Below are 24,103 nucleotides of genomic sequence, written 5' to 3'. Positions count from 1 at the left end.
GAGAGAAAGGCTGGAAGAACAACCATATGAGTTTGTTTTTCTGGGTGGCAGATGAGTTATATTTAACTCTATAGTTTTTGTAATCAATATATGCTACTTTTTGATCAGGGTGGGGATCATTCTTATTTACAAAAGAAATAGCGTATGTAGGAAACAGCAAAGAAGTTGGGTTTTCAGTTTGTATCATGCTGCCCCCATCCCATTTTTAAATTAGTGACAAAACTGTTTAGAAATGACACCGTAAGATGAACTTTATTTTAAAGCTCATAAGAGGCTTCACAATATCAGTTACAAACAGAATCAATGTTTCTTCCACGGCGCACCTCCACATGACAACGCACTGTACAACGAGAGAGACTGTAAAGGTTTTGTTCTGCATGCTGCGAACACATTTCACTAGCTTTTGCTTTTAGTCAATGGATTTTTAATATAATTAATACCAAAGCAAAAGTCATATTCTATTGGACAGAATTAAATTTTAGAAAGCCCTTATGAAATCAGACTTAGTCTTGTTTATAAACATCCACACCCACACACATGCTGCAATGGAGAGCAAAATGCAAGAAAACTACCTTGGCAGGAACAAATGCTTAAAGAGTTTAATCACAGCCCTCTTGAACAAGCAGTACACTTTATTTTCTCCAAAGACAAAAGTCAATTTCATCCTCAGTGATGCAAATGGTAATACTGCACAGAAGCTTAGTATGAATTCACAATTCCACAGGAATCTGAAAGTTACCAAGGCAATTTTCCCTTTTAGGATCATAAAGACTACAGACTTAAGCTTCTTCTTTTTCCATATAATACACAAAATTTCCAAACATCCTTAAAAAAGAAAATATAAATAGTCTCAGTATGTCATGTAGAATCACATACTATGGCAAAAATATTTTATTAATTGAAGGACGAAATTAGTTTCATGTCATCTAGTCCAAGTCCATATTAATGGAACTCTTCTCGTTAGGGTAACATTCTCCATTCTGATGTGGAGGTTCAGCACTGAAATTGTTTTTGCCGTCTAAGTCCTCCTCCTTTTTATCAGTACTCGGGCCATTTGGAGTTCTTTCCAGTTTGGGCGATTCGATTTTTGGTTTGGGTTGTGTTACGACAGGTTCACAATTATTATTCAACTCCTAAGAAAGGAAAACAAAACTAATAATCAGGCTAACTCCAATGTTTTCAATTACTTTCCTACATACTTAAACCAGTATTTTTCAACCAACTCCAATCATACATATCTCAAAGACTTCTACCTGCTCAGTACATTTGCCTAAAACTATAGCTTGAAGCCTGATCTAGATATGTAAATATTCATCTACAATGTGTCAGGGACTTGCTAACTATTCAGTTTATTATTAACCCATTTACTCCTCATAGCAATTATTAAAAGGTATCAATGTTCTTGCCTGGAGAATCCCAGGGACGGGGGAGCCTGCTGGGCTGCCGTCTATGGGGTTGCACAGACTGGGACACGACTGAAGTGACTTAGCATCATCTCCTACAGAGGAGACGTTAAGTAACTTAACCTTAGGAACAGAAAAAGTAGTGAGCAAAGAGCTGGAATTCAAGCTTATAGCCCATGACCTCAAAGGCTAATGTTAACCATCTTTGTGTTTGAGTATTCTTCCAGACAGAGCGCCTTCCTTGGTTTTCTTACCAACTTCCTTCAAGCCTCATGAACTCAGCAAGACGGTCCCTGATAAAATACCAACCTGGGACTCCCCCCATCACCAAGTTTCCTAGTCCCTTTTGACTATTTTTTCCCCTTGGCATTTAACACAGTCTGATACCCTTCCATACTTATTTATCAGCAGGTGACCTCCACAGGAGTAGGGACTTTCCTTGTACACTGACAGTTTAACTCCTAGAACAAAAGCTGGGCACATGGTAGAAGCTCAACAAATGTATTTGTTGAACTAAATGAAGAAATAGAAATTGGATGAAACTTACAAGGCCTTCCCACATTTTGTAATATCAATAACGAACCATTAAGAAATCTGATCTTGGGATGAGGTAAAAAGATTTAGAAAAAATGGCTATTTTTAAGGTTCAAATCATTGCAACCAGAATCCCTAAGAAACCACAGCAGTAAACACTAGACAGTGACACTCACCTTTATTTTTGCTCTAATTTCCTGAGCACATACAACAGGATCTTGATCAAGACTCTTTTTAGCCTGAGCACTCATGACATTATTCATCCACTCCATCACTTCATTAACAGACTTCTCAACCTTTTTCATTTCAGACTTATCAATATGGTTGTATTTCTCATCCTAAATAGAAAAACATGGCCATTCTGTAGAATCAAGTATTTAACAGTAACTAACATCTAACTGGACCCAATTTTCCATGAAGTTCAAATCTATCAATAACTCCTCGTCTCACACACCAAAACCTAATTTCTGACTTAAGACCATTTGTTCACAATGAAGACTCCTCCACTTAAGCAGCAGCTTGTAAATCCAGGGTTCATGTCCTCACTGGGTACAGAGACTTACATTATTTCTAAAGTCAGCTGCTATCTTGGCATAGTGCTGCAGCCTCTGTCCTAGTTCTTCAAATATTTTCGGCCTTTCTTCAGCTTCTTGAAACCGAACTTTAATTGGAGTGCCGATTTTCTAAAACCAAATGTGATAAATTAATATTAGCAGTAATTATATTTTAGAAGTCTACAGTCTGAAACACAAGTACCACTTTCCAGAGGAGAGAAGCGCCTACCATTAATTCTTCCAGCTTGTCAACATACGCCTGCTTAGCCTGGTCCTCCCCTTCTTCATAGAGCCAGTTCTCAGTCTCTGTGAGCAACCTCAGAAACTTCTGATGATCCTACATACGGAACATGAAAATCAGTATTAGTGCCTACATTACTTTAAAAGCTTTCGTGACAGAACAGTCATCCTCAGAAGTATTCAGTATCAAGCTCATCTGATTTCCAGATGGCAAACCTGATTACCTGGATTCTCTTCACTGAAAAACATCAAGGTGCAAAAACATGCCACAGCTTGCTCCAGACAGTGTTTTACACAGAGGAGGGGGCTAGGCTTAGGCTAGTCTCTCTGCACCTAAGGATGTTTGAAAATCTGTGGTAAACTGCTCTTATGGACTTAAAATAAATTTTAGAAGTTCAACTTTGCACAATTTGACTAAAATGTCGTCGTAGAAGAGCAATTTTCTTCCTATTCTCCGAAACAATTAGGTTTTGATTAGTAACTTCCTACTCACTTCCACAATCACCAAATACTGAAAGGGAACCAAGCCAAGTTGCTAGTTCAACCACTGCACACAACTGCCATTCCTAACGAACTCAGAAAGTATGTGGTTATACTCTAGCTGTAGGTTGAGTAAAGTTATACAAATCCACTCTGGATTTCTATAACTAGCCCAATTTTTCTCCAAGGCCCATCTTCCACAGACATGCTTCTGCTCTGGGATTTATGGTCCCTGACAAACTCTGGAATGACTGGATGAACAAGTCTTATGGATAAAGCAATGACAGAGCAACCAAGGCTCTGAGGTCTTTGAAAATAAGGATTTTCTCCTATTTATGCTTCTACCTCCCCAATAACTGTGATGTTGCAGACTATGAATAAAAGTGCTGACAAGTTCTTTCTTCAATGGTAGAGAGTAAAGTCACTAGGATAATCCAGTATAAAACTGCACACTGCTAGTTAGCCTCTCTCTCTTTCCATGACTCTGTTTATATGATTTCAAGTTATCTGTTTTCAAAAAGCTCAAGTTACACAATCTAGTAGAGATTTTAAATGTCAAATTTGGTATTAAGCACTTCAAAGTGAGATTATCTGAATAAACACAGCCCTAAACACACCTGTTCGCATATGAACTTTTCGTATGGTCCACACAGCTTGTCCCTGAACTCGTACACATACTCCTCCACCGCATTCTTAGCGTCGTTTCTCTCCTTTTCCAATTTATCCTGCATTATCATCTTACCCTGTCCAGAAACAGAAAAGGTTAATTCCCATCTTCTGCTAAATGCAACTGAATTTTAACTATTTAGATTCTGGAATTAATAAAGTCAACAATTATACACCCCCTCAACCAAAAATCAGTTTTAATAGTTCTAATTTATATCTCATAAGATTCTTCCAACAATTCCTATGAAGTTCTTCATCTTCTAAACACACAGAATGAGGATTTTTTTGTTTTTAACATTATATAATAAATTTTAGAGGGCTTCCCAGGTGGCACTAGTGGTAAAGAATCCACCTGCCAATGCAGGAGATGCAAGCGATGCAGGTTCGATCCCTGGGTTGGGATGATCCCCTGGACCAGGAAGTGGCAACCCACTCCAGTATTCTTGGGAAATCTCATGGACAGAGAAACCTGGCAGGCTACAGCCCATGGGGCCACAAAGAGTTGGACACAACTGAACGCAATACATTATGTAACTTTCACAATTCAGATTAACATTAAGGGAACAAAAATTATCTACTGTTTTTATACAATTTTGTTTGTTTTATGTAGTTACATGGTTGTTTCCTACTGGGATTAATACTGACCAATGTGTAACGGCCACACAATTTTGCCACCACATTACTGGTGCTAATGGTAAAGAGCCCGCCTGCCAATGTAGGAGACACAAGGAACACAGGTTCAATCCCTTGGTCGGGAAGATCCCCTGGAGGAGGAAACGGCAACCCACTCCGGTATTCTCTCCTGGAGAACTCCACGGACAGAGGAGCCGGGCGGGCTACAGTCCATGGGGTCGCAAAGACTCAAGACAGGACTGAAGGTACTTAGCATGCACAAACATATTATTTATCAAACGGAAACAGGGGTTTATTATTAAATTTCTAAACACAATAGTCCCATCTCAGTAAAGGAAAACAGAGTTTCAATCATTTCACCTATCCAAACTACAGAGAAGTACAATGTATTTTAACAGAAATATTTAGTGTGGCCTGACATACCAATGGTATTGTGCTCTGTGCTAGAAGATACCAGCACTCAATTGCTTCACAAGAACCTGGGCAATCAATTTTACACCAAGCAGAATGATCTATGATATAGATTTCTTTAATAAAGTTGCAAAAATATTAGGGGGAAAAAAACTTGCTAAAAATATTTAACTAAAAACCATTAGTTTTTGGTTTCATTCTGCCCCTAAAAGTTGTATAAAAGAATTATAGCCATTTACCTAACAGGGCCAAACAAATAAATATATTCCAAAATAAAAATATTTAAGTGAGGTAATTACCTCTGTTTCAATATACATGTTCAGAAGGTCTTTCCCTAACTGCCAGACCAAGTTGGCTTCAATAGGCAACTCAACATTCACCACCTTTATTTTGGGTTTTTTAGCTTCTGGAGGTTGGTCAACTTTCTTCTCATTAGCCTTGGGAAGAGGGGTTAAAAAAAAGAAAAGAAAAGAAAAGAAAAATTCTTAAATAGTTCTTGAATAACAGAAATATCCCTATCATACTTACTGAGGACTCAGGCAAAAGTGAAATCCCTAAAATCATAAAGCTGCAAGAATGTGTAAAATCATCTACCTCCTACCCACCCATCCATTTTAAATCAGGGCTGCAATCACACTTATACCTGCCATACTTCCCCCTTCAGGAATTCACCAGAACATTTTTCATCTCAAATTTAATCTCTCTGGCTAAAGCTTTTCTTCACAGGTCCTTAACTTTCTAATCCCTTTAAGCGATGTTTGCAACTTGGCAAAGTCAAAAATACTATTAAATTACCACTTCTTTAAATTATAGTCTATAATCTAATAGTAACCACAGATAAGACTCTGACCAGCTGCTAAGCATGTCAGGATCAACTCTATTCCTGTAATATATATTTGAATCCCTATATTCCAGCTACAATTATCAGTACACTGATGAGTGCCTTTTAAAATTCCCTGAATTTGGATATTATATACACACACATATATGTGTGTGTATACATCCATCTCCTTATTTCTACTATCTGCCTTTGAGTTGTACCACTTCTCATAAGCAACTCTGCAAGGTCAAAGAAAAGTTTTTACAGTCTTAGAACAGTAAATGGAATGATGTAGCAAACACTATGTTTACTGTTAAGTTTTTCCAAAATACGTAAATACAGGGCTAAAGAAGTAAGTATCTCCTATGGCCTTTAATTTTCCAAGATGTTCTTAGCATTTTCATTTCTGCAGGTTCTTCTAGACACAAATGACAAACAGCACAACTTTAGTGAACTCAGCTGTAGACCAGATGAGGAGAAACCAAGGGGCATGTAACATGCACCCTGACTGGCTGCGATGGTAAAACAGCAACGGACGAGCCCACGAGGCACGACAGGAACTGACACTAGGTAGCGTGGGGGAGTCATGAAGGATGCTAAAATTTCAGACCCTCTATAAAAGAAACTGGGACTTGAAAGAGGCTCAATGGCTTGACAATCACAAGGACAGAGACTGTTTTTCAGATGTGTTTTCCAGGCTTCTGTTTCTGAGTTCCTGAGAGATCACTTGTCTGTGAAGTGCTCAGAGCTGGGTCACGAGGAGGATCCTGTCAGCCAGCCTGCCACATCCCTGTCTTCTCCCCTCCAGTGAGCACGAGAACTCCCCCACCACCCCCACAGTATACTGTGCATGCTCTGGGGTCACGAAACCCAAGAAAGAGAAGTGACACCTACACCTGGCAGAAACACAGGCGTGCAACAGATACTGAGAATCAAATGGATGACAGCCACAGGTATGGAGGTTAAGTTGGGATAAGACTCGCAGTACAACATTAAACCAACTGCTGACAAAACCAACGTATCACAAAACGGATCCGACATGGCATGGACAAGGGACACTCCAAGGGGGTGTGTGGTAACGCCCCAACGGGCTTGTTGGGGCTTGGCACTAGTGGTCCCACGTACAGCTAGGAACAGGAGACGCCACCCAGGGTCGTGTTCTAACAGGTATGGAGCCCACTGGCAGGAGCCAGTCAGTGCTCAGCACTAGGTGAAGGGGATGAACACTGAAGTTAAGGAGCCATCGCTGCCGGACCATCCACACCCAACTCTTCAAGAGGAGGCAGCAGCTTCTCTGAGAAATCAGAATCAGGACCCCCGAGGGGATCAGTCAGGGCATGGGAGCTTAAAACCAGATACTTTTACTAAGAGTAACATGTATTTGGACTGCAATGGACCATTCGGTAATTCATTTGAAGGTAAAGAATTCTATCCTCAGAATGAGAGAAAACCAAACTTCTAATGAAAGACTAATTTACATGCAACCTGCACAAAGAACGAAGTTCTGCAAAGCACAGATCTGGAATAACAATGGAAACTTATTACCAGATCGTTGTAATTAGTTTATATAAATTTGACAGGCAATTTAAGAGGAGAAAAAAGTTGTACTAGACTCCTATAGCCCATGTATTTATCATCGGATGACTTCGAGTGAAAACCCATCAGCAGCACTGACACGTGTCTCTTTCGGACGCTGGCACTGCAGGCACCTGCAGCACTAGACAAGACAGCAAAAGCTGCGCATCCGCCCCTGGGTGCCTGCAGTGGCAGTTACTCAAGAGAAGCTTTCAGGTCCAAAAAGTAGAAGAGTTCAGCTGGAGTACCTCTCACTGGTTTCAGTTGAAAAACACAGAAAATTAACAGGAGAGAAAAAATCCTACATAGAATAAGGTAACTTGGTGCTTGCTCTTGAAACTGCAGATTGAATGATATCATTAACGATCACAGGTTGCAACATTGTCTAATGGAATGAACTAGAAGAGTCACTCACTTTGTCAGCATCTGGGATTTTGTTTTCTTCTGAGGTAAGTTCAGGTGAAGGGGGAGACTGTGAGGTTTGATGACCATCAGTTTGTACCTGGGGCTGTGTTCCAGCTTCATTGTTGTCTTGCTGGATATTTTTCTGAAATGAAAGCCCAGGCACAAAGGATGTAGAAAGCAGGTGTACTTGTATAAACTGAAAGGTTACAGGGCACCAAAGACAGTACACGCAATTTCCGAAGTCTTAACAGGTGGGGGGAAAAGATACTGAATAAAGCATAACGAACAAGTATTTGAAAACTTCTTAGATATTGTAAACCTGTAAGAAATTCTTTGAATGATAACAGTTAGTAGTTAAATAACACAAGTAGTAGGCATTCTGACTGATGTGATGACAACATCTCTCCTTCAAGAAGCTCCCCTCTAGCACTGCAGAGACATTAATTCTCAAAAGCAAATAGGTTTACTCCAGGCCTCTCCCAAAAATAAGCTCCCAAAACCTAACTTCACCAGCGGCCATCACACATCTCAACATATCCGCCTGTCAGTGGACTGAGGAGTTATATAAAATAGCCAACAATCCATCATCTGGGAGCTCATCACTCCAGTTTAGAGACGGAAGACCCTCTCTGTCTCCACTCTCTTTCCGTGACCCAACAGTCTACACCTCAAAAAAATCCCAGGAAAAGAACAAATGCTACATGTTAGTGGATGCCTCAATCCCCCAGTAAATCAGAGCTTGTTATGATCTTATCCCATCTTAGGGAGAAGCCTAAAGCATTCTAACTTTAATGACTGAAGTCTCTCATTAATTTTCTTCCAGATCTCATTAATTTTCTTCCAGAGTCTCAAGATCCTAAGGCAGACACTGAAGTACCAGAAGCAAGGCATTGCTGGTGTATATACATCTAAAAGGTACTAAGAGATTGGATACAACAGGCATTAGAATAATGGTGTCTGTAGCCAGATGAGAAAGCACTGGTGTGTGGCACTGGTCATTTAATTCATTACACTGAAGTTCCTCCTGATGAGAACAAAGCTAAGGCTCAGATGCTCCTGTTCCTTAAATGTTCTAGGAATGGTCACAGTGGTTAACAGTTCTCTGACCACAGGGATGTCACACTTGCTCATAGGAACTAAAACACTGTAACCGCCTACCTTACCTCTTCATTTAAGCTATTTCTGGTTACTGTCTAGAAGTAAACTATAAGAGCTCATCTATTTTAAAGTTTCTTAAAATTCTTTGGTTGACCATGCAAAACTAGCACTTAGGCTAATAGAAGTCCAGTTAACATCATGAAGAATTAACAACTTTCTAAACTCTAGTCGGATACTGCACTTCCTTCCTCTCACAACCCAGAAAACCATGTAACTACAATCAAGTTAGAAAATACCAAAACTGATTTTTGCCATATGACTAAAAAACAAACCAAACAAAAAAAGTTTTAATATCTGCTATATATTTCAATGAACAGTTCTTTAGTCTTTTATTTCTTAATCATCATCAATCAGCATTTGACTTCTCAATGTGTGGCCTAGGTCTTAAAAAATATAATTCCAAGAAACTTTGCCCACTCTGAATCGAATTGTCACATGCTGGTTCAAATAAAGCTACACAGAATTTAATCACAGTCCACCAAACTCCAGGCTGTACATTACCATCATCTAGTAATCGCTACTGTCATCATTAATGAAAATTTTAATTATCATGAAGAAAAATACACTTTAATCTTTTCCTACCCATCTCTTCAGGCTTAGAATTAAGTCAACTATATATTCAATCTCAAAGGCTTACCTACAAACTTACCTCGGCATCTGGGTTTTCTGGTGGCCTCTGATTCTGACAGTCCATGTCGGCTTCAAGAGAAGACACTTCGTTCTCCTCGGCTGGGATCTTCTCCACCATAGACGCTGTAGAGATGGTGAAAATGCCATGGGTATTGACTCGTACTTTGACTTTCACTCGAGATTTTTCTCCATCCTTCTGTGCTGAAACATTCTGAACAATGAAGCGGCCTACAGCAAAAAGAAATCGACAATTTCAGAACCAAATCTAAATCTATCACGCAGACAAATGCTAAGAAAGACTGCGATTCCAAAATTCCATTTTCTCTACCAAGTGAGTTAGGCTTAAGTCCTTTAGTGTATACCAGAAATATAACCTTTTAAAATAGACTCATAAGTACAGTTTACTTATAATACTTGGGATTAGTCTTAAAATGCCATGAAACCTTCCAAGGCAAGGGCACTCTCACGACTTTCTATTTAACACTTCTGACACAGACACTGTGTGAGACACAGACCAGCCATCCTCGCCTCCCCCTACCCCACTTTACAGGGGAGCACAACCTCAACATGAAAATCCCAAGTATATGGCAAATGGTATCAAGCGCTTGCCTCATTCTGATTCTGTAGGAACTTCAGGGTAGGGTATACTGTTTTCTGACTGATCTAAACATTTTCTTCTGTTTCAAATAGGAGAGGTGAGATAAAACCTGTTACCAAAGCCTAAAATTATGATGCACTACAGAGCAGTTCCAGAGCATGACCGAGTAGAAATCAAGAGTGGTGACTCTGACCCAGACTTCCTGGGCTTGAATCTTGGCCCTGTGATGGCTGTAAGTTACTTCATCTATGCTTCTTTGAGTTCATAAGGGTTTATGGTGAGCACTTACTACGGAACCAAGTGCTACGTGTTAGTTATCACCTCTACCAACAGTATTGTTACTACAAATACCACTGAAAAAACGAAGTGTTTTGAACCTATTATGTGCAAAGCGCTACATGGGATTTAATAGTCTTGTATTTAAAGTCCTGTTTACACAAACACACAGAAAGTTAGATTTATTTACTAGGTCAGTGAAATAGGTTGGAATAGACCTTCATTAATTATCAAATCACTAGGTTCAGGAAGTAACTGTCGTAAGATCCAGTTAAAGAAACAGCATTAACCAGAGGGTACTCAAGATGACTCACAGGAGAGATATGTAAGATGGCTCTGTAAGTCTGTGCAGGCTTTTCAGTTTTGGTGACAAAACGGCTAAAGAGCTTAGATTTTATCCTCCGTTGAATGAGGACTATAATTCAGCCTGTCAAAATTTTAGTCTAGTCTATATTCAATGATTAAACTCTCTATCAACAAATACAAGAAAAAATTATTTTAAAATATAAAACCCTCCTGTGTCAGAACATTTTCAGTTTTAAGGATTAAGAAAGAAAACACAACTGGCCAGGTCAGACTCCTTCCAACAATTTCACTATGAAACGGTGCTGGGCAAAGGCGAGTCCCAACAGGCCCTAGCAATACTAGCATTTTACTTGGGAAAAGAGATACAAGAAGATGCCTGTAGGTCTCTCACAGATTTTCAGTGTCACTTTGGGCCAAAATAGATGGACAGTGTCAAACTTCTCAAAGAAAAATGTACCCAAAAAATGTATTAAAAAAAAAGATTACAATACAAAGGTAGCTTTCGGAGATAGTTTCAACGGTTTCCAAGCCAGGTTTTAAACTGAAATAATGTTCTGCAAGTAACATTTCACTCAGAGGAAAGGTTAATACTAAAAGTAGGTGATAATCTTCAAGTACAGATTGTATCAGAAAAGGAAAAATACTCAAGTGTCCACACACACACAAGTCATTTCATCTCTTTAGGCCAGTTTAGTCATGAATAAAAGAAGAGACTTCCCCATCTTCATTATTCCAAATTGAAACCGTCCTCACATTTTCAGTTATGTTCCACTTCACGTTTTCACTGCATTCCACTCAACACTGCTGAGAGCAGAGTGTTTAAGTTGGTACACTAAATCTTCAAAAGCATAAATACAATTAATTGCTTACCTATTTTTGCTTCTGGATATGGAACTCCTTGAGGATCAGAATAGAAAGCTTCCAGCTCAAAAGGCCCACTTCTTAAGAACGTGAGAACTTTGGAAAAAGGAGCAGCGTGGTTTCTACTGAACACTTCATGGACACTAGGAGCAAAGCAAAGGTACTCAGGACTTCCAGGGTTCAAGCTCACCGTGCTACACCAACAGAACACAACCAAAAGCTGTATCAACCCCATCGCACCAGGCATAACCCAAAGTGAGAGAAGTAGTTTGGTAAGTTTGATTGCTAAAAGATCTCAGTTAATCAAACACTCTACCGTCAATGTCATACGTTCATTTTTTTAATATATATTAAAACCAAGTATCTGAACATTATTTTCTCCTACTTACCCTTCAGCATCTTCTGAATCGTGGCTCCAGACCAGAGATATTGGGAAAGGAACTGCATCAGTGACAGAAAATTCTCTAACTTTAAATGCTGGGGAAAGGATTGCACACTTAAAAAAGAAAAAGAAAAAGAGATTATCATGAGCACATGAAAAATTTCACTCAGCTTCTAACATAAAGATCAATTCAAACAGGATGGGTAGGTTCAAATTCAAAACTGCTCACAGTGTATATATATATGTCTTATTCATAAAGTATCATCCAAACACTAGATCTAAAGATAAATAACAGGGGCATTCACTAGATAAAAGAGAAATAACACAACAAATCATCCAACACTGGAAGATCCTTGTGTCCCCACAGCCTTATTGATTTATTGAAAAGTAACTCCCTGGTGGTGTCTAACTGGGCACAGGACTCTGCCAGGATGAGATCAAGCAGAAGTGGTTTGAGGAATGACTCCCAGAGAAGATGTGAAGATGGTACCTGCAGCGCACACCCTCTGGCCACTGCTTCATCTGCATTGAGCGTTGTGCTGACATCTTTTCCAAAGAATTTGGCGATTTTTTCTTTCACGGCTGGAATTCGTGTAGTGCCTCCAACTATCTCGACAGCACTCACATCCTCTACTTTGAGCTGAGTTTGTTCCATCAACAAATAAAGGGGAACTTCTATCTTCTGCAGTAAGTCAGCACAGAGCTCTTCAAATTGTGCCCTTAGCAGTTAAGAGGAAAACGTTAAGAAAACTGATCTTAAGGCCAATATCCCGTCCTACTTTTTAAATAATTCTTATCAACCCAACAAACTTTTTTCTTCTCAGACACCCTGAATTCCACATGGGCCAGGTTTAGCCATACCATAATTAATAACTTTTTTCCCTAAAAATACACAAAATCCAGATGCAGGAGGGAGAATGAAAAGAAAATGAGTAACTACAGAAGAAATCACTTTTAAGATTTCCATTTTTAGTCCTTAATGTTTTATGTGATCCCATTTTCATTACAAGACATTTTTGGCCCAGAAATAATACTAAAAAGACTTCACTATGAGAACACTTAGCACAGATCTTCTTAAAAACCCTCTTTGCAGAAGCAATTCTAGTTCTAATGATGCTGACAGTCTTTCCGGTAGTACAATCTTGAAATGTGGGCCAAGGCTCAGAAGACCTCAGTTAGAACTGACACCCGGACTAGAGTTTCAGCAAGAAGTTCCTTCTATTTAATTTGTCAGAATTTGAGACACACCTGTTCATCTTTCCAGAAACGTCTTTGTCATTCATGAAGCACTCGATGTTCAGTGGTAGGTCTGTGCTGTTAGAGCTCATCAGCTTTTTCAATTTTTCACACTCCTGATACAGACGAAGGAGTGCTCGAATTTTGGATTTTGCATCCAACTTGTACTTAGTTTTAAATTCTGCACAAAAATGTTCCACTAACTTTGCATCAAAGTTTTTTCCTCCTAAGAAAGGATCAAAAGCTGTTCCCAGTACCTAATTTAGTTAAAACAACAAATAATCTGGTTATTTTCAATCATATTTGTAACCAAAAATTTAAATGTTGCTAACTCAATCAAAGACTAATAGGCTCAAAATTTCTATTTAAACTACAACATGAAACCCAAGTCAATTAGGATGTATGTCATTATAAAATCCAAATGAAATGCTACATCTCTATGATATTTTTAATTCTAATGATTACATAGAAGATAATCTTAGAAAGTTTTTCTTTCCTAAGCAAGAAAAATTAAGAGCGTGCTAAGACAACTGCATTGTCTTTATGGAGATCAACCTTAGGAACAATTCTCTGTTAATAGCTTTATCCCAAACTCTTCATTACCCAAGAAGCTCAGTAGCTTAAAGTAACAACAATTGTCACACATTACTATCTGGGTCACTTAGTTCCAATTTATGACCTTACCTTCAATTTTCCCTTGTTAAAGGCACAGGCAGAGACTTGAAAAGCTGAATGCCCCATATCAACAAAAACCACTATTCGAGGTTTCTCATCCAGGCTTGGGAGATCCTGCTTATAAATTCCATAATTCAAAGCAACTAAAAGGAAATTAGTATGTTTCAATACTTTGGTTCACATTCTTTCAGTAATTTCATAGTTACTGATATAATTACACATGCAGGGAACCTGACTATATTTCGACCAGTTCAAGGTGAACACATTTCTTTTATATCTGACTTCATACTTCATCCCTTTTAAATACATGAAGAGATGTGACAGAGAAGACATGTGTAATACAAAAACAATGGCATGTAAACCACAAGAAACCACACACAGACAGTATCAGACTCGTTACACATACTTACATTCGAACCACAACCTGCTAGGAGACGGCTTATCCAAAAAAATTTAAGAATTTAATGTATAACTATACCAACTACAGTTCCTACCAACTGGATTCAAGGCAAATAACTGATCTACCTTAAACAGTCTATGGTTTGCTTTTTACGAATTTTGAAACCACTGTGGATATTCAAGAACACATCTTTATCAATACTTTAAGAATCCTTAAAATATCGATTAAAAATATGCTAAACAAAGTCTTATTTGCTTTGCTTGAATACACTAGGGTGTAACTGACTTTGAGTCCATCCTTAATCACCATTAACTGACACCGGCGCTAATGAACACTTTGCTCCCCATCGACTCATTCCTAGCAAAGTGCCCAGCAAACGGCAAGGCTTATATCAACATCTGACATAAGAGAAACGACCGACTTCCAACTACCAACAATTGGGAAACATATGAGGGGAAAAAAAGTTTTCCACTAAATCAATAGTTGAGGTAGTTCTAAAACCCCATAATAAGGTTGTGGGAAAACTTGTTTCTCAACTATAAAACCAATGTAAGGAAATAAAAACACTAAACCCAACACAACTAATTCAAAAGATTAAAAATATATATACACAAGTGTTTCCTAATGAAAACAGATTCATCCATTTGACAAAGTTCCAACTTCTGATTAAAACAAGCATCTGAAAGACTAGAACTTTTGCTTTCAAATCTGTTTTTTAATAGGTGGTATTTCTACATGAAGTGTTTGATAATAGGACCACGTGTGTCTTAACTTTAGTTTCAACAGTATGTTAAGTTTTATACAAAAACAGTTTTTTTCTTACCAGCTGTCATGTCATTCATGAGTCTTAAGCAGTTTAAGCCAACAATCTGCGCAGCATCTAAGACAGATCGCCTCTCAGCATCTGTGAAGAAAGAAGGGACCTGCAAACAAGAAGGGAAAAAACTTTAACTTACCTAGAAAACCAAAATACATACAAATCCCTCACAACCACCAGCGAGCAATTCACAACAGTCCAGCTAAACAGGTGCCTAGCCATGTCATGAAAGAGAAGAAGGACTTTAGATTAAGTTTCTGGCGAGTTCTTTAACTTTAAGAAACAGTAACTACTTTTGAGAAGATTGCCCTAAAATTTTAAGTATCAGGTTTATTATAACCAAATTTTAACCTGAAATAAAAACTAATCAAGATATTCATAAGATATATTACCAATTCTTTAAATCTAACAAAGTTTTACATTTAAGTGGAAGAAATACTACTTCTAAAGTGGTCGTATTTCTACTGACATTTGGAAATTATTCTGCTAAGTCATCATCAAATGTAATTACACTATAAAGACTACAGAAATTTAAAGATAATACAAAGTTAATTCTAGCCACTGCCCTTTGATTTGCTATTCGTTGGATTTAAGCATTAGTAGATGGGGTACCTGTTAATTCAGCAGACCTGAATTAAGGTTACAAAAATGCAACTTTTTTTGTCAAAGCCTATTGATTTTTTTAAGAGGAAGAACAAAAAGCAGCTCAAGGGATAGTTTCTAACGGTGCTGTCTTCTACCTAGATGAACCCTTTTGATCACTTTCTAGGACACCATTTTAACTAGCACATTCTTCCAGAAGAGCATCTAATAATACATTCACATTATCACTTAACTGGAAAGTACCTAAGAAAAAACTTGGTACAGGAGCTTCCACATTTTATCCCTAAGTATCTATAAATGCTTCGGAAAGAGTGCCAAGAGCAAAGGTCTCTGCTCACCTTTCCAATCAGAACCCTACTTTCTGCAGTTTTCCATATGAGGTTATTTAAAGGGAAGTGGGGGGAGGAGGAAGGACCACTGACTCAAAACTATAACTTTGTGCTAAGTCACTTCAGTCATGTCTGACTCTGTGGACTGTAGCCCGCCAGGCTCCTCTGTCCATGGGGTTCTCCAGGCAAGAATACTGGAGTGGGTTGCCATGCCCTCCTCCAAGGGATCTTCCTGATCCAGGGATTGAACCCACGTATACTGCAGTAGCTGGTGGGTTCTTTACCACTAGCGCCACCTGGGAAGCCCCTCTCTAACAGCATTTCTCCAAGATATTCCTTTAGTAGAACACTTTCTGTCCTACAAGAGAAACTTCAGCCTTTCTGCCTCTCTTATCTCAGGATTCTCTCATATCCCAAGGTGCATGACCATAAAGGCTCCTGATGGGTCTGGGCAGGTCACCCTGCCAATAAAAGAGGGTTCCTGTCCACTGTAAATCCTCCTGAAAAACTTAATTATCAACTGTCCATTGAAGTAGTGAGTTTACCAATGCTAAAAACCTGGGTTCTGTCACTACTGGTTGGTTACATTTTCTTTTTAAAGATATTTTTTATGTGGATCATTTTTATTTTTTATTTTAATAAAATATTCTATTTAACCCAACGTATCCAAAATATTTCATATTCTTTATTTTATATTAACTCTTCAAAAGCTGGTGTGTATTTTATGCATACAGCACATCTCAGTTTTGACTAGCTCCTTCTCAAGTGCTCAGAAGCCATGTGTGGCCACTGGCTACCATACTAGAGAATACAGATTTAGAATCCTAGTAATTTAAGGATATAAGAACCTTAAAGTCATTTAATCTTTACCATAATAAACTTCTGATTTTCACCACATGAAAATTCTAACCCAGAAGAATAAGTAAGTTACTGACTCAGGTCAAATGTTAAGTTCTCTTTTCAGAGTACATTACCCCATAATTTTTCCATTTATTGGACATCTTTAGGGACCATCAGGCATATCACCATTTGTGAAGTATATACTGGAAGACTTGATAAAATTCTGCTAGCAGTTCAAAAACATTTAAGGCATGAAATCTTAATTTTGAGTGATGTAGACCATTTTTAAAGTCTTCACTGAATCTGTTACAATACTGCTTCTGTTTTAGGTTTCGGCTTTCTGGCCTTTAGGCATGTAGGATCTTAGCTCACAGAACCTGCACCCTCTGTGCTGGAAGGTGAAATCCCAACCGCTGACCGCCAGGGGAGTCCCTAGGTAAAAATACTGCTCACCAAGAACTCACTGGTTCCCATGTGTGGGTGAAATCTCTCATGGATGTATACAATTGTCTCTCAATACGGTGACTAACTTTTCAGAACATCCTCCAACTTGATCGGCCAGTCTATATTTTCAAAAAGCCCAACAGGAGATTTTGATATGCACCACCACACAAAAAACTTTGCAACTTCTGGCTAAAGATAGCATTCAAACCTACTCTGCAATGCTGCTCAACACTGCAGTGATACAGTGCAGCAGAATTCTGATCTCTGGTAGTAGAACAGCTTTCACACATTTAATACTAAAAAGTAACACGAAGAAGGCAAATTAAAATACAACACATTGCCTTGCTGAATTCTACTTACTGAAATAACACAATCTGTTACTGGCTTCTTGAGGTTGTTTTCAGCAGTTTCTTTTAACTTAGTCAACAGCATGGCTGTGATCTGCTCCACACTGAACAGATGTTCTTCATCCATGTACATCACCTGTGTTGAGGAAAGAAAATGCTCTCATTACTGCAGTCCTCAAAGCTACACGCTACTAATATTAATGTCCAAACATCATTCCATATTCTCTTCCAGAAAACCTTTATTGTTTTGGCTGTTTAAAAGGAGGAAAGGGAAAAAGAAAGAGAAAGTGGATAGCAAAGCAAAGCAGAAGGAAAAAAGAAATATTCTTGCCCAGAGATGAAGAGGAGGAACGAAGCTGGGCACGTTTTCCCTACCCAAAGTACTAGACCAAGCACTCTAGACAGCAGTGGAGTCCCAATCTCACCGAAGAGATGAATCACGGAGACAAACATGATTTTGTGTAGATCATAAGACAGGAATGCCTCTGTAGTTTAAAAAAAGGTTTCTGCTTGTATTACACTAGAGCTCTCCAAACAACTGCGAACGAGCTACAGTGAACAGACTGCTTTTGATACGACAACACAATTTAGATTTCTTTAGACACCAGAAATTCTACATTTTTCTAATTGCCAAGATGTTATAAGAAACACAAACTAAGTTTTATAGCAGTATATACCATCCGAGTTAATTCTTCAAGGATGATTTAAACATAGACCCATAGTTTAAGAAAAACCAGATAAAAAATAAAAGACCACCTTGTCCAATTAGAGAAACCGAGTTAAATACTTACTAAGAATTAAGTACTTTTCTCTGTAGATGAACTGAACAGTTTCTTAGTAAGGAATCTAATGTTGTTCAATTAAATTACCTTTATTCCAACTCCACCATTTTTCATTGGAACCAGATCATAACTTAAGTTTTCCTTCTCCTTTTGAATGAAGGGGTCATTGAATGCTCGGCCATGAAACCTCTTAAAATTAGACACTGTATTGTTTGCATGAGTGATTTGCTGGAAAAGAAAAAAAAAATTAAATTCTAATTTCAACATCTATCACTAGCTATAGCAATTAAAAAGCAAGTCACTTGTTCAACTCAAATCACCAGGATATAAGTAACTTGCCCAAGAGCCCTGAATTTCTCCACCAATGAATACACTTTATTTTCTCTCCTTTTCCTACAGAAATGCCAGGAGGGAAGCAGTGAGAGGAATACACACACAGGCTTCCAAATCTGCAAGATGAACTCAAAGGTAATGAAACTATCAACTAAAACTCTGAACAAGCCCCAAGAACTTTATGTATCACTTTATTTCATTCCTTTTCTCCCACTGAACTTGTTTTATACCTAACAAATAACTGAAAAAGGGTAATTAGAAAGCCCTAGAGTCCAATCACGTTTTTCTAAAAAGGAGTTAACTGTTATAGTCTATTAAGTCGCTAAGTGGCCAGGATAAGTTATTCTGAGCCACAAAATGTATGGATTGCTACTTTTCCTATCAATAGCATGGAATATTAATAATCTATACCAAAAAGCAGAAAAGGTAATGATAGACAGTGGTTCCATGGTGTAAGGCTGAGCACTCTGGACTCTGAAAAGGTAAGGATAATTCAGTTTCCATATGAGGAAATGCTTTCAACTAACTGTAGGTATTTTTTATGGTTAGGCTCTGGATATACAAAAGTCACACTTGATAGCATACTTCACTCAAAGATGTCAGCAGTGGGAATCTTATTTAAAGCACAAAAATAATTACAATAAAAGATGGAAAACTAAGACTTCTAAAGTGACTAGTTTGCGAACAGCAAAACAGTTCACTGTTTACTTCTGTCTCTGATCTACTTCTTATAAAGGGGAAAAATACAGCTTGGCAACACAAGCTTTCAAATAATATGGAATATTTCAAACAATGGAGATTCTGGAACTGAGATGACAGATGTCTAGTACCCTACAGGCTAGATCGAAGCCTCAGTGGATTCTCCTTGTGTAACAATGCAGTGGCTCTCAGGTCTGGGATGTGAGTCTTCTCTACAGCCAGCCAGGGAGGCTGCTACCTCACCAGTCTCTCCCTTCTGAGTAGGTCACTCTGAGTGGCATGCCCATTTCTCTTCCCTGCTCTTTTCTTTCATTCCTCTCTTCCAACCAGCCGTGACACAGAATTCCAGCGTTTATTAGAGTTTTGTTTCCTTTGTAGCAATACTATTTTTTGTATTTAAAAGAATTTTTCAACTTTTAATTATGTAAATCTGATGTATAACCTTGTGTAGGTTTAAGGTATACAAAGCATGTTTACTCTGGTATGCTTACATATATAGGACTGCTTTCAGTCCCCTTCTTAGATTTTCATATTTATTTTTTCTCCCTAACCCCCAAAATTCGTTATAATGTGAGCCCTAAATGGGAGTCACATAGGTAAATTGTCAAGTCCTCTTAATAAGTAAAATTAATTCCAATAACTTATTTAGCCTAATATATCTAAAATACTGTCATTTCAACATGTACTCATTGTATAAAACTGATGAAATGCTTTTTTTATTTCATTTTAAGCCTTCAAAATTGCATATATTTCATACTCTGCATTTTAACCCAGATTTTAGGCACATCTCAAGTGCTCAAGAACCGTATTTAATGGCTACTCTATAGGATACCACAGGCCTAAACAACAAGTTCTCCTTAATTACTAAGTAACTTGAAAATGCTCTTAAACAACAGAACTTCTTAGAAGTTCCTTCTATAAAAGGAATCTTTAACTCTTAAATGAGTATCATGAGAAACTTCACATGAAAGAATTTCATGTACCTCATTTTAAAAAATCAAATGTCTTAGAAAATAGGATACACATTAAAAACTAAGGTTGGAGAATTACAGAGTTAAAGTATATCTTATTCAATAAAACAAAAGGAAGAGAAAAGGAAAATAAGGATGTAAGGGTTCATAAGTGGAGTAGGAAATGGCAACCCACTCCAGTATTCTTGCTTAGAAAAGTCCATAGACACAGAAGCCTGACCGGCTACAGTTGATGGGGTTGCAAAGAGTAGGACATGACTGAGCGACTGAACATACATGCAAGGGCTCATGAGAATTACTTGCATTATAGTCCACAAACTCAAAAACAAATAGGCTCAGGTATTTCATATTCTTGTATGTTTCTGAGATTTTATTTTTAAAACGTCTTCTTTTAAAAATGATCAGAATCCTCTTGAACATACCTGATTTTTGGCTGCAACTCCAATTGTTCTGTTTTTTGATCCAAATGATATGACTGATCTAGAAAAGATGAAAAAAGCCCATGTTTCACAAATGTTTCTTAACTGACACGAGGAAAATTCTATATATTTCCATTTTTAGGCAAGGGGGACACAATTTAGCACAAGTTTGGAGTCTAAAGCTTTGGTCAGCTCCTCTATGAGGGCCCAACTTAACTGCTCCTCTGAGAATCCTATCAGTGGCCGCCATACTCCCACTACTCCAACCCCAGCTCCCACTCCAGACTGCTCAAGGCTCAGAGGACATTTTCCAAGAGCACAAGTACCAGCATAATTCTCCAGGCCCCAATGGTTAGGAAGTGGACATTTACTCTGAAAATGATTTGAACAGTTACAGTGTATTATTATTAACTTGGTCCTAGACACCACTGACAAAAATATGGCAGTTATCAACTTCATAGAAATCTAAACATCACTATCCTACCTACTGCTGTTCTAATAAGCCATTTGACTCTTCAGAAAATTTTTATATAACGAGAAACAAGTGGGCCTCAATTATGCTTCCGGAATTTAAAAGCACAAAAGAGGGGGTCCTATACAGAAGACTCTACTTGAGCAAGTCAAGTAAAAATGATGCAGAGCAAGTACCACAACAGAACCAAGTACAAATGCTGAGCAAAATGACTGAATAATCAGTGACATTTTAAGTCAGCTTTTAAGAGATGAAGTGACTTGTAACTGTGAAATAGCCTTCAGAGCAGTGGGAACAGAATGGCAGCACAGAGCAGAGACAAGCACAAGAGTCTTGTCAGAAGGATGGAAGTGAATTAGGTTTCAGATTAGAAGGCGGAAAAAGAGTAACTGCCATAGGAGCAAAGTGGGAATACATTGAGGGCATTAAATACCAAGCCGAATCAAATTCAAATTTGCTATAATAGAGACATCTCAGACCTAAATCATCTGAGCAGGTGCTAAATAGCCTCCGAAAAGCCAGAGAACTGTTGGGGCAAAGGCTGGACCTTTAAGATACCTTCTGAAAACAGTCACTCCCAATTCAAAGCAAATATACAGTTGGCCGACTAATTTACTCATTTTCCAAGGGGAGAATAAAATTAATTTCACCAAACAAATTAATAGTAACCAATGCAGTTGAGTCAAACATCTATTACATAAAATATTAAACTCCAATACTGCCCTCCGCTTGTATTTTTTGAGAGACACATCTGTCATCTTTAGTTTCACAGTGATCTCTATAACCACAAATACAAATTTTTTCCTGCAATAGCTTTGCTTCCTTTTATTGGACGAAAGAGAACAAAGATATAAACTGCCCCTAGGCATGAAAACCTGAGATTCTTTTTCCTTACTATATACTCCAATCAGAGACGTTGGCACAGCTAAAGAAGACTGTAGATTTATAAAAAGGTTGATGCATGAGATGCTTAAGGAATAAGTCTTCCTATTGGTACTGACACTGTCTCTGGGTATTTTCTCATTTCCATTCACTTTTATAAATGTTCATCTGCACTCAAATATTGATAGAAGCCCAGTCATTTCACCTCTGGGCTCAATGCTTCATTCCTTATACATTATATTCAAAAATTAAGACCCTCTCCAAAAAAAGTTGCTTTTTAAAACGTTACCCTTTGCCCACCCCATGCCGCTGTAGAATATACCGTTTAATTCAGTGACAACATCCAGTTCTAGTGCACAAGTGTGCAATTTTTATTTTCTCTTATTTAAGCTGTGCAAAATTAAAAAAAAAAAAACAAAAAACTAGAACACGATTCCTCTATAATGGCTTTCATAAAACGAGCAAAAAGATCATTTACATCTTTCACTAATGATCCGAGCGTAAGAAGATACACTCATCTACCAGAGCAGTGAGTCTGTGGTCGCTAACAACAATCCACTGGCTCACAGCACAAGCAGCAGCACACAGGCTCTGGAAGCTTCCAGCTCATTTCGAGATTCACAATGCGGAAGAAAAGGCTCGGCAGCCCCAGCTCTGCGGTGCGCAAAGACAGGCTAGGAAAGAGGGGGACGAGCTGGGGGCGGCTCAGCCAGCTCCGAGAAGCCGGGTGGGGAAACGGGGGCGGCCGCGGAAAGAGCTGGCAGAGACTTCTCGCCAAGAAAAGGGAGCCAAGTCTCCGGCTTGGCCCCCGACCGGCTCCCAGGAGGAAGCCCGCCCGAAGTGACCACCCCGGGGAGACTCGATCCTCGGGCTTCCCTTGGCCCCCGCGAATCCCAGACACCCCGTCTCCGATATGCGGCTGCAGGCGCCCTCCCCTACCCGGCGACCAGGCAGCCCGCATCCCGATCCCCACTGAGGGGAGCACCGCTCCCAACACCGCGCTCCGTTTACCGCCGGCGTTCCGCGGCCAACCACAAGCCTGGGTTCCCCGGGACCCCCAGCACCCGCCGGCTGCCCCCCCTATCAGGCTCCCACTTACGGGGTGCATCGGTCGCTGAACTCGTTGGCGATGGTCTCGATGCCCCCTGCCCGGGCCACCGCGATATAGCAGCTCTGCGAGCCCACGTCCAGCCCCACCACCGACATGGCCGGCTCTCGGTCCGCCTCCTCCTCGGCTCTGTATGAGTCTGGGTCTGCGTCCTCCTGGCCGCCGCTTCCTGCCCCGGCCGCGCTCGGCTCCCGTGGGGTCCGCTCCTGTCACGCGAACGGACGGACACACGGACAGTCTGCCGGTCTGGCGCCTCCGGCTTCCCGGGGACAGTGGTGGTTCGCAGAGCAGTAGCCACAGGAGAAGGCGGCGCTCGGTGTCCGCGAGTCGCTCCGCAGCTCGGGCTGCCGGCCGGGATATTCCGCCGCTCGCTCACCGGCGCGCCGCTGAACTACCGACCCAGAAGGGGAGGTCCCAGAGCCTCAGCCTTATGTATCTCACTGATCGGAACTTTCCAGAATCTGCGGCATTTACTCACCGGCGCCTCCACCGGCCCCTCCACGTGCTACTTCCGCTTCCTTCTTCTCGAGCCTTCTCGAAAGATTCTACCCAATGAGTGGCTGGTCCCTCTGGGGACGGCCGCCGTTGCCATGGCAGCCAGAAAGCCACTCCTGCGCTATTGGCTCAAGCTGGCCAGGCTGACCCGCCTACGCCCCCGCCCGCCCTAGCTAGAGGCTCTTTGCCGTCCTAATAAAATGGGCAACGAAGAATGACTCGAAAAAAATCGTAATCTTCGTAATGTACAAGTGGGCGATGGTGTCTGACCCTTAGATTGGGAGAGGAGGCTCAGGTGGCGGAGACACACACCCCAACT

General features: G+C 39.6%; 1 protein-coding gene across 2 annotated transcripts; it reads right to left on the bottom strand.

The window, feature by feature from the left end:
- Positions 1-225: 225 nt before the first annotated feature.
- Positions 226-23,894, bottom strand: HSPH1 (heat shock protein family H (Hsp110) member 1). Of its 2 annotated transcripts, XM_061434830.1 has the most exons (18): positions 23,281-23,894; positions 20,831-20,888; positions 18,493-18,633; positions 17,637-17,759; positions 15,067-15,166; positions 13,853-13,986; positions 13,181-13,425; positions 12,423-12,651; positions 11,940-12,046; positions 11,560-11,693; positions 9,529-9,737; positions 7,732-7,863; positions 5,221-5,358; positions 3,829-3,954; positions 2,721-2,828; positions 2,501-2,620; positions 2,114-2,275; positions 226-1,133 (listed from the first exon to the last, which is right to left on the bottom strand). In XM_061434830.1, exons 1-18 carry the CDS (start codon positions 23,385-23,387, stop codon positions 927-929), a joined length of 2,580 nt encoding a protein of 859 aa, XP_061290814.1. In that variant the 5' UTR covers positions 23,388-23,894; the 3' UTR covers positions 226-926. The 2 variants fall into 2 exon arrangements, with proteins under 2 accessions (XP_061290814.1, XP_061290815.1); XM_061434831.1 differs by lacking the exon at positions 7,732-7,863 and having other exon boundaries at positions 23,281-23,793.
- Positions 23,895-24,103: the final 209 nt, after the last annotated feature.

The sequence above is a fragment of the Bos javanicus genome, chromosome 12 (genome assembly GCF_032452875.1).
Source record: "Bos javanicus breed banteng chromosome 12, ARS-OSU_banteng_1.0, whole genome shotgun sequence".
In the NCBI taxonomy this organism is placed as follows: Eukaryota; Metazoa; Chordata; class Mammalia; order Artiodactyla; family Bovidae; genus Bos; species Bos javanicus.
This window is presented reverse-complemented; position numbering and strand designations above follow the sequence as displayed.

What these genes read in the sequence shown, in the direction of transcription:
- HSPH1 (XM_061434830.1), bottom strand. Translation starts at nt 23,387, where the DNA reads ATGTCGGTGGTGGGGCTGGACGTGGGCTCGCAGAGCTGCTATATCGCG. An exon ending in CAGAAAACCCAGATGCCGAG is followed by an intron (nt 7,864 to 9,528) that starts GTAAGTTTGTAG and finishes CTTTCATTTCAG; the next exon opens with AAAAATATCCAGCAAGACAA. An exon ending in AAATCCCAGATGCTGACAAA is followed by an intron (nt 5,359 to 7,731) that starts GTGAGTGACTCT and finishes CCTCTTCCCAAG; the next exon opens with GCTAATGAGAAGAAAGTTGA.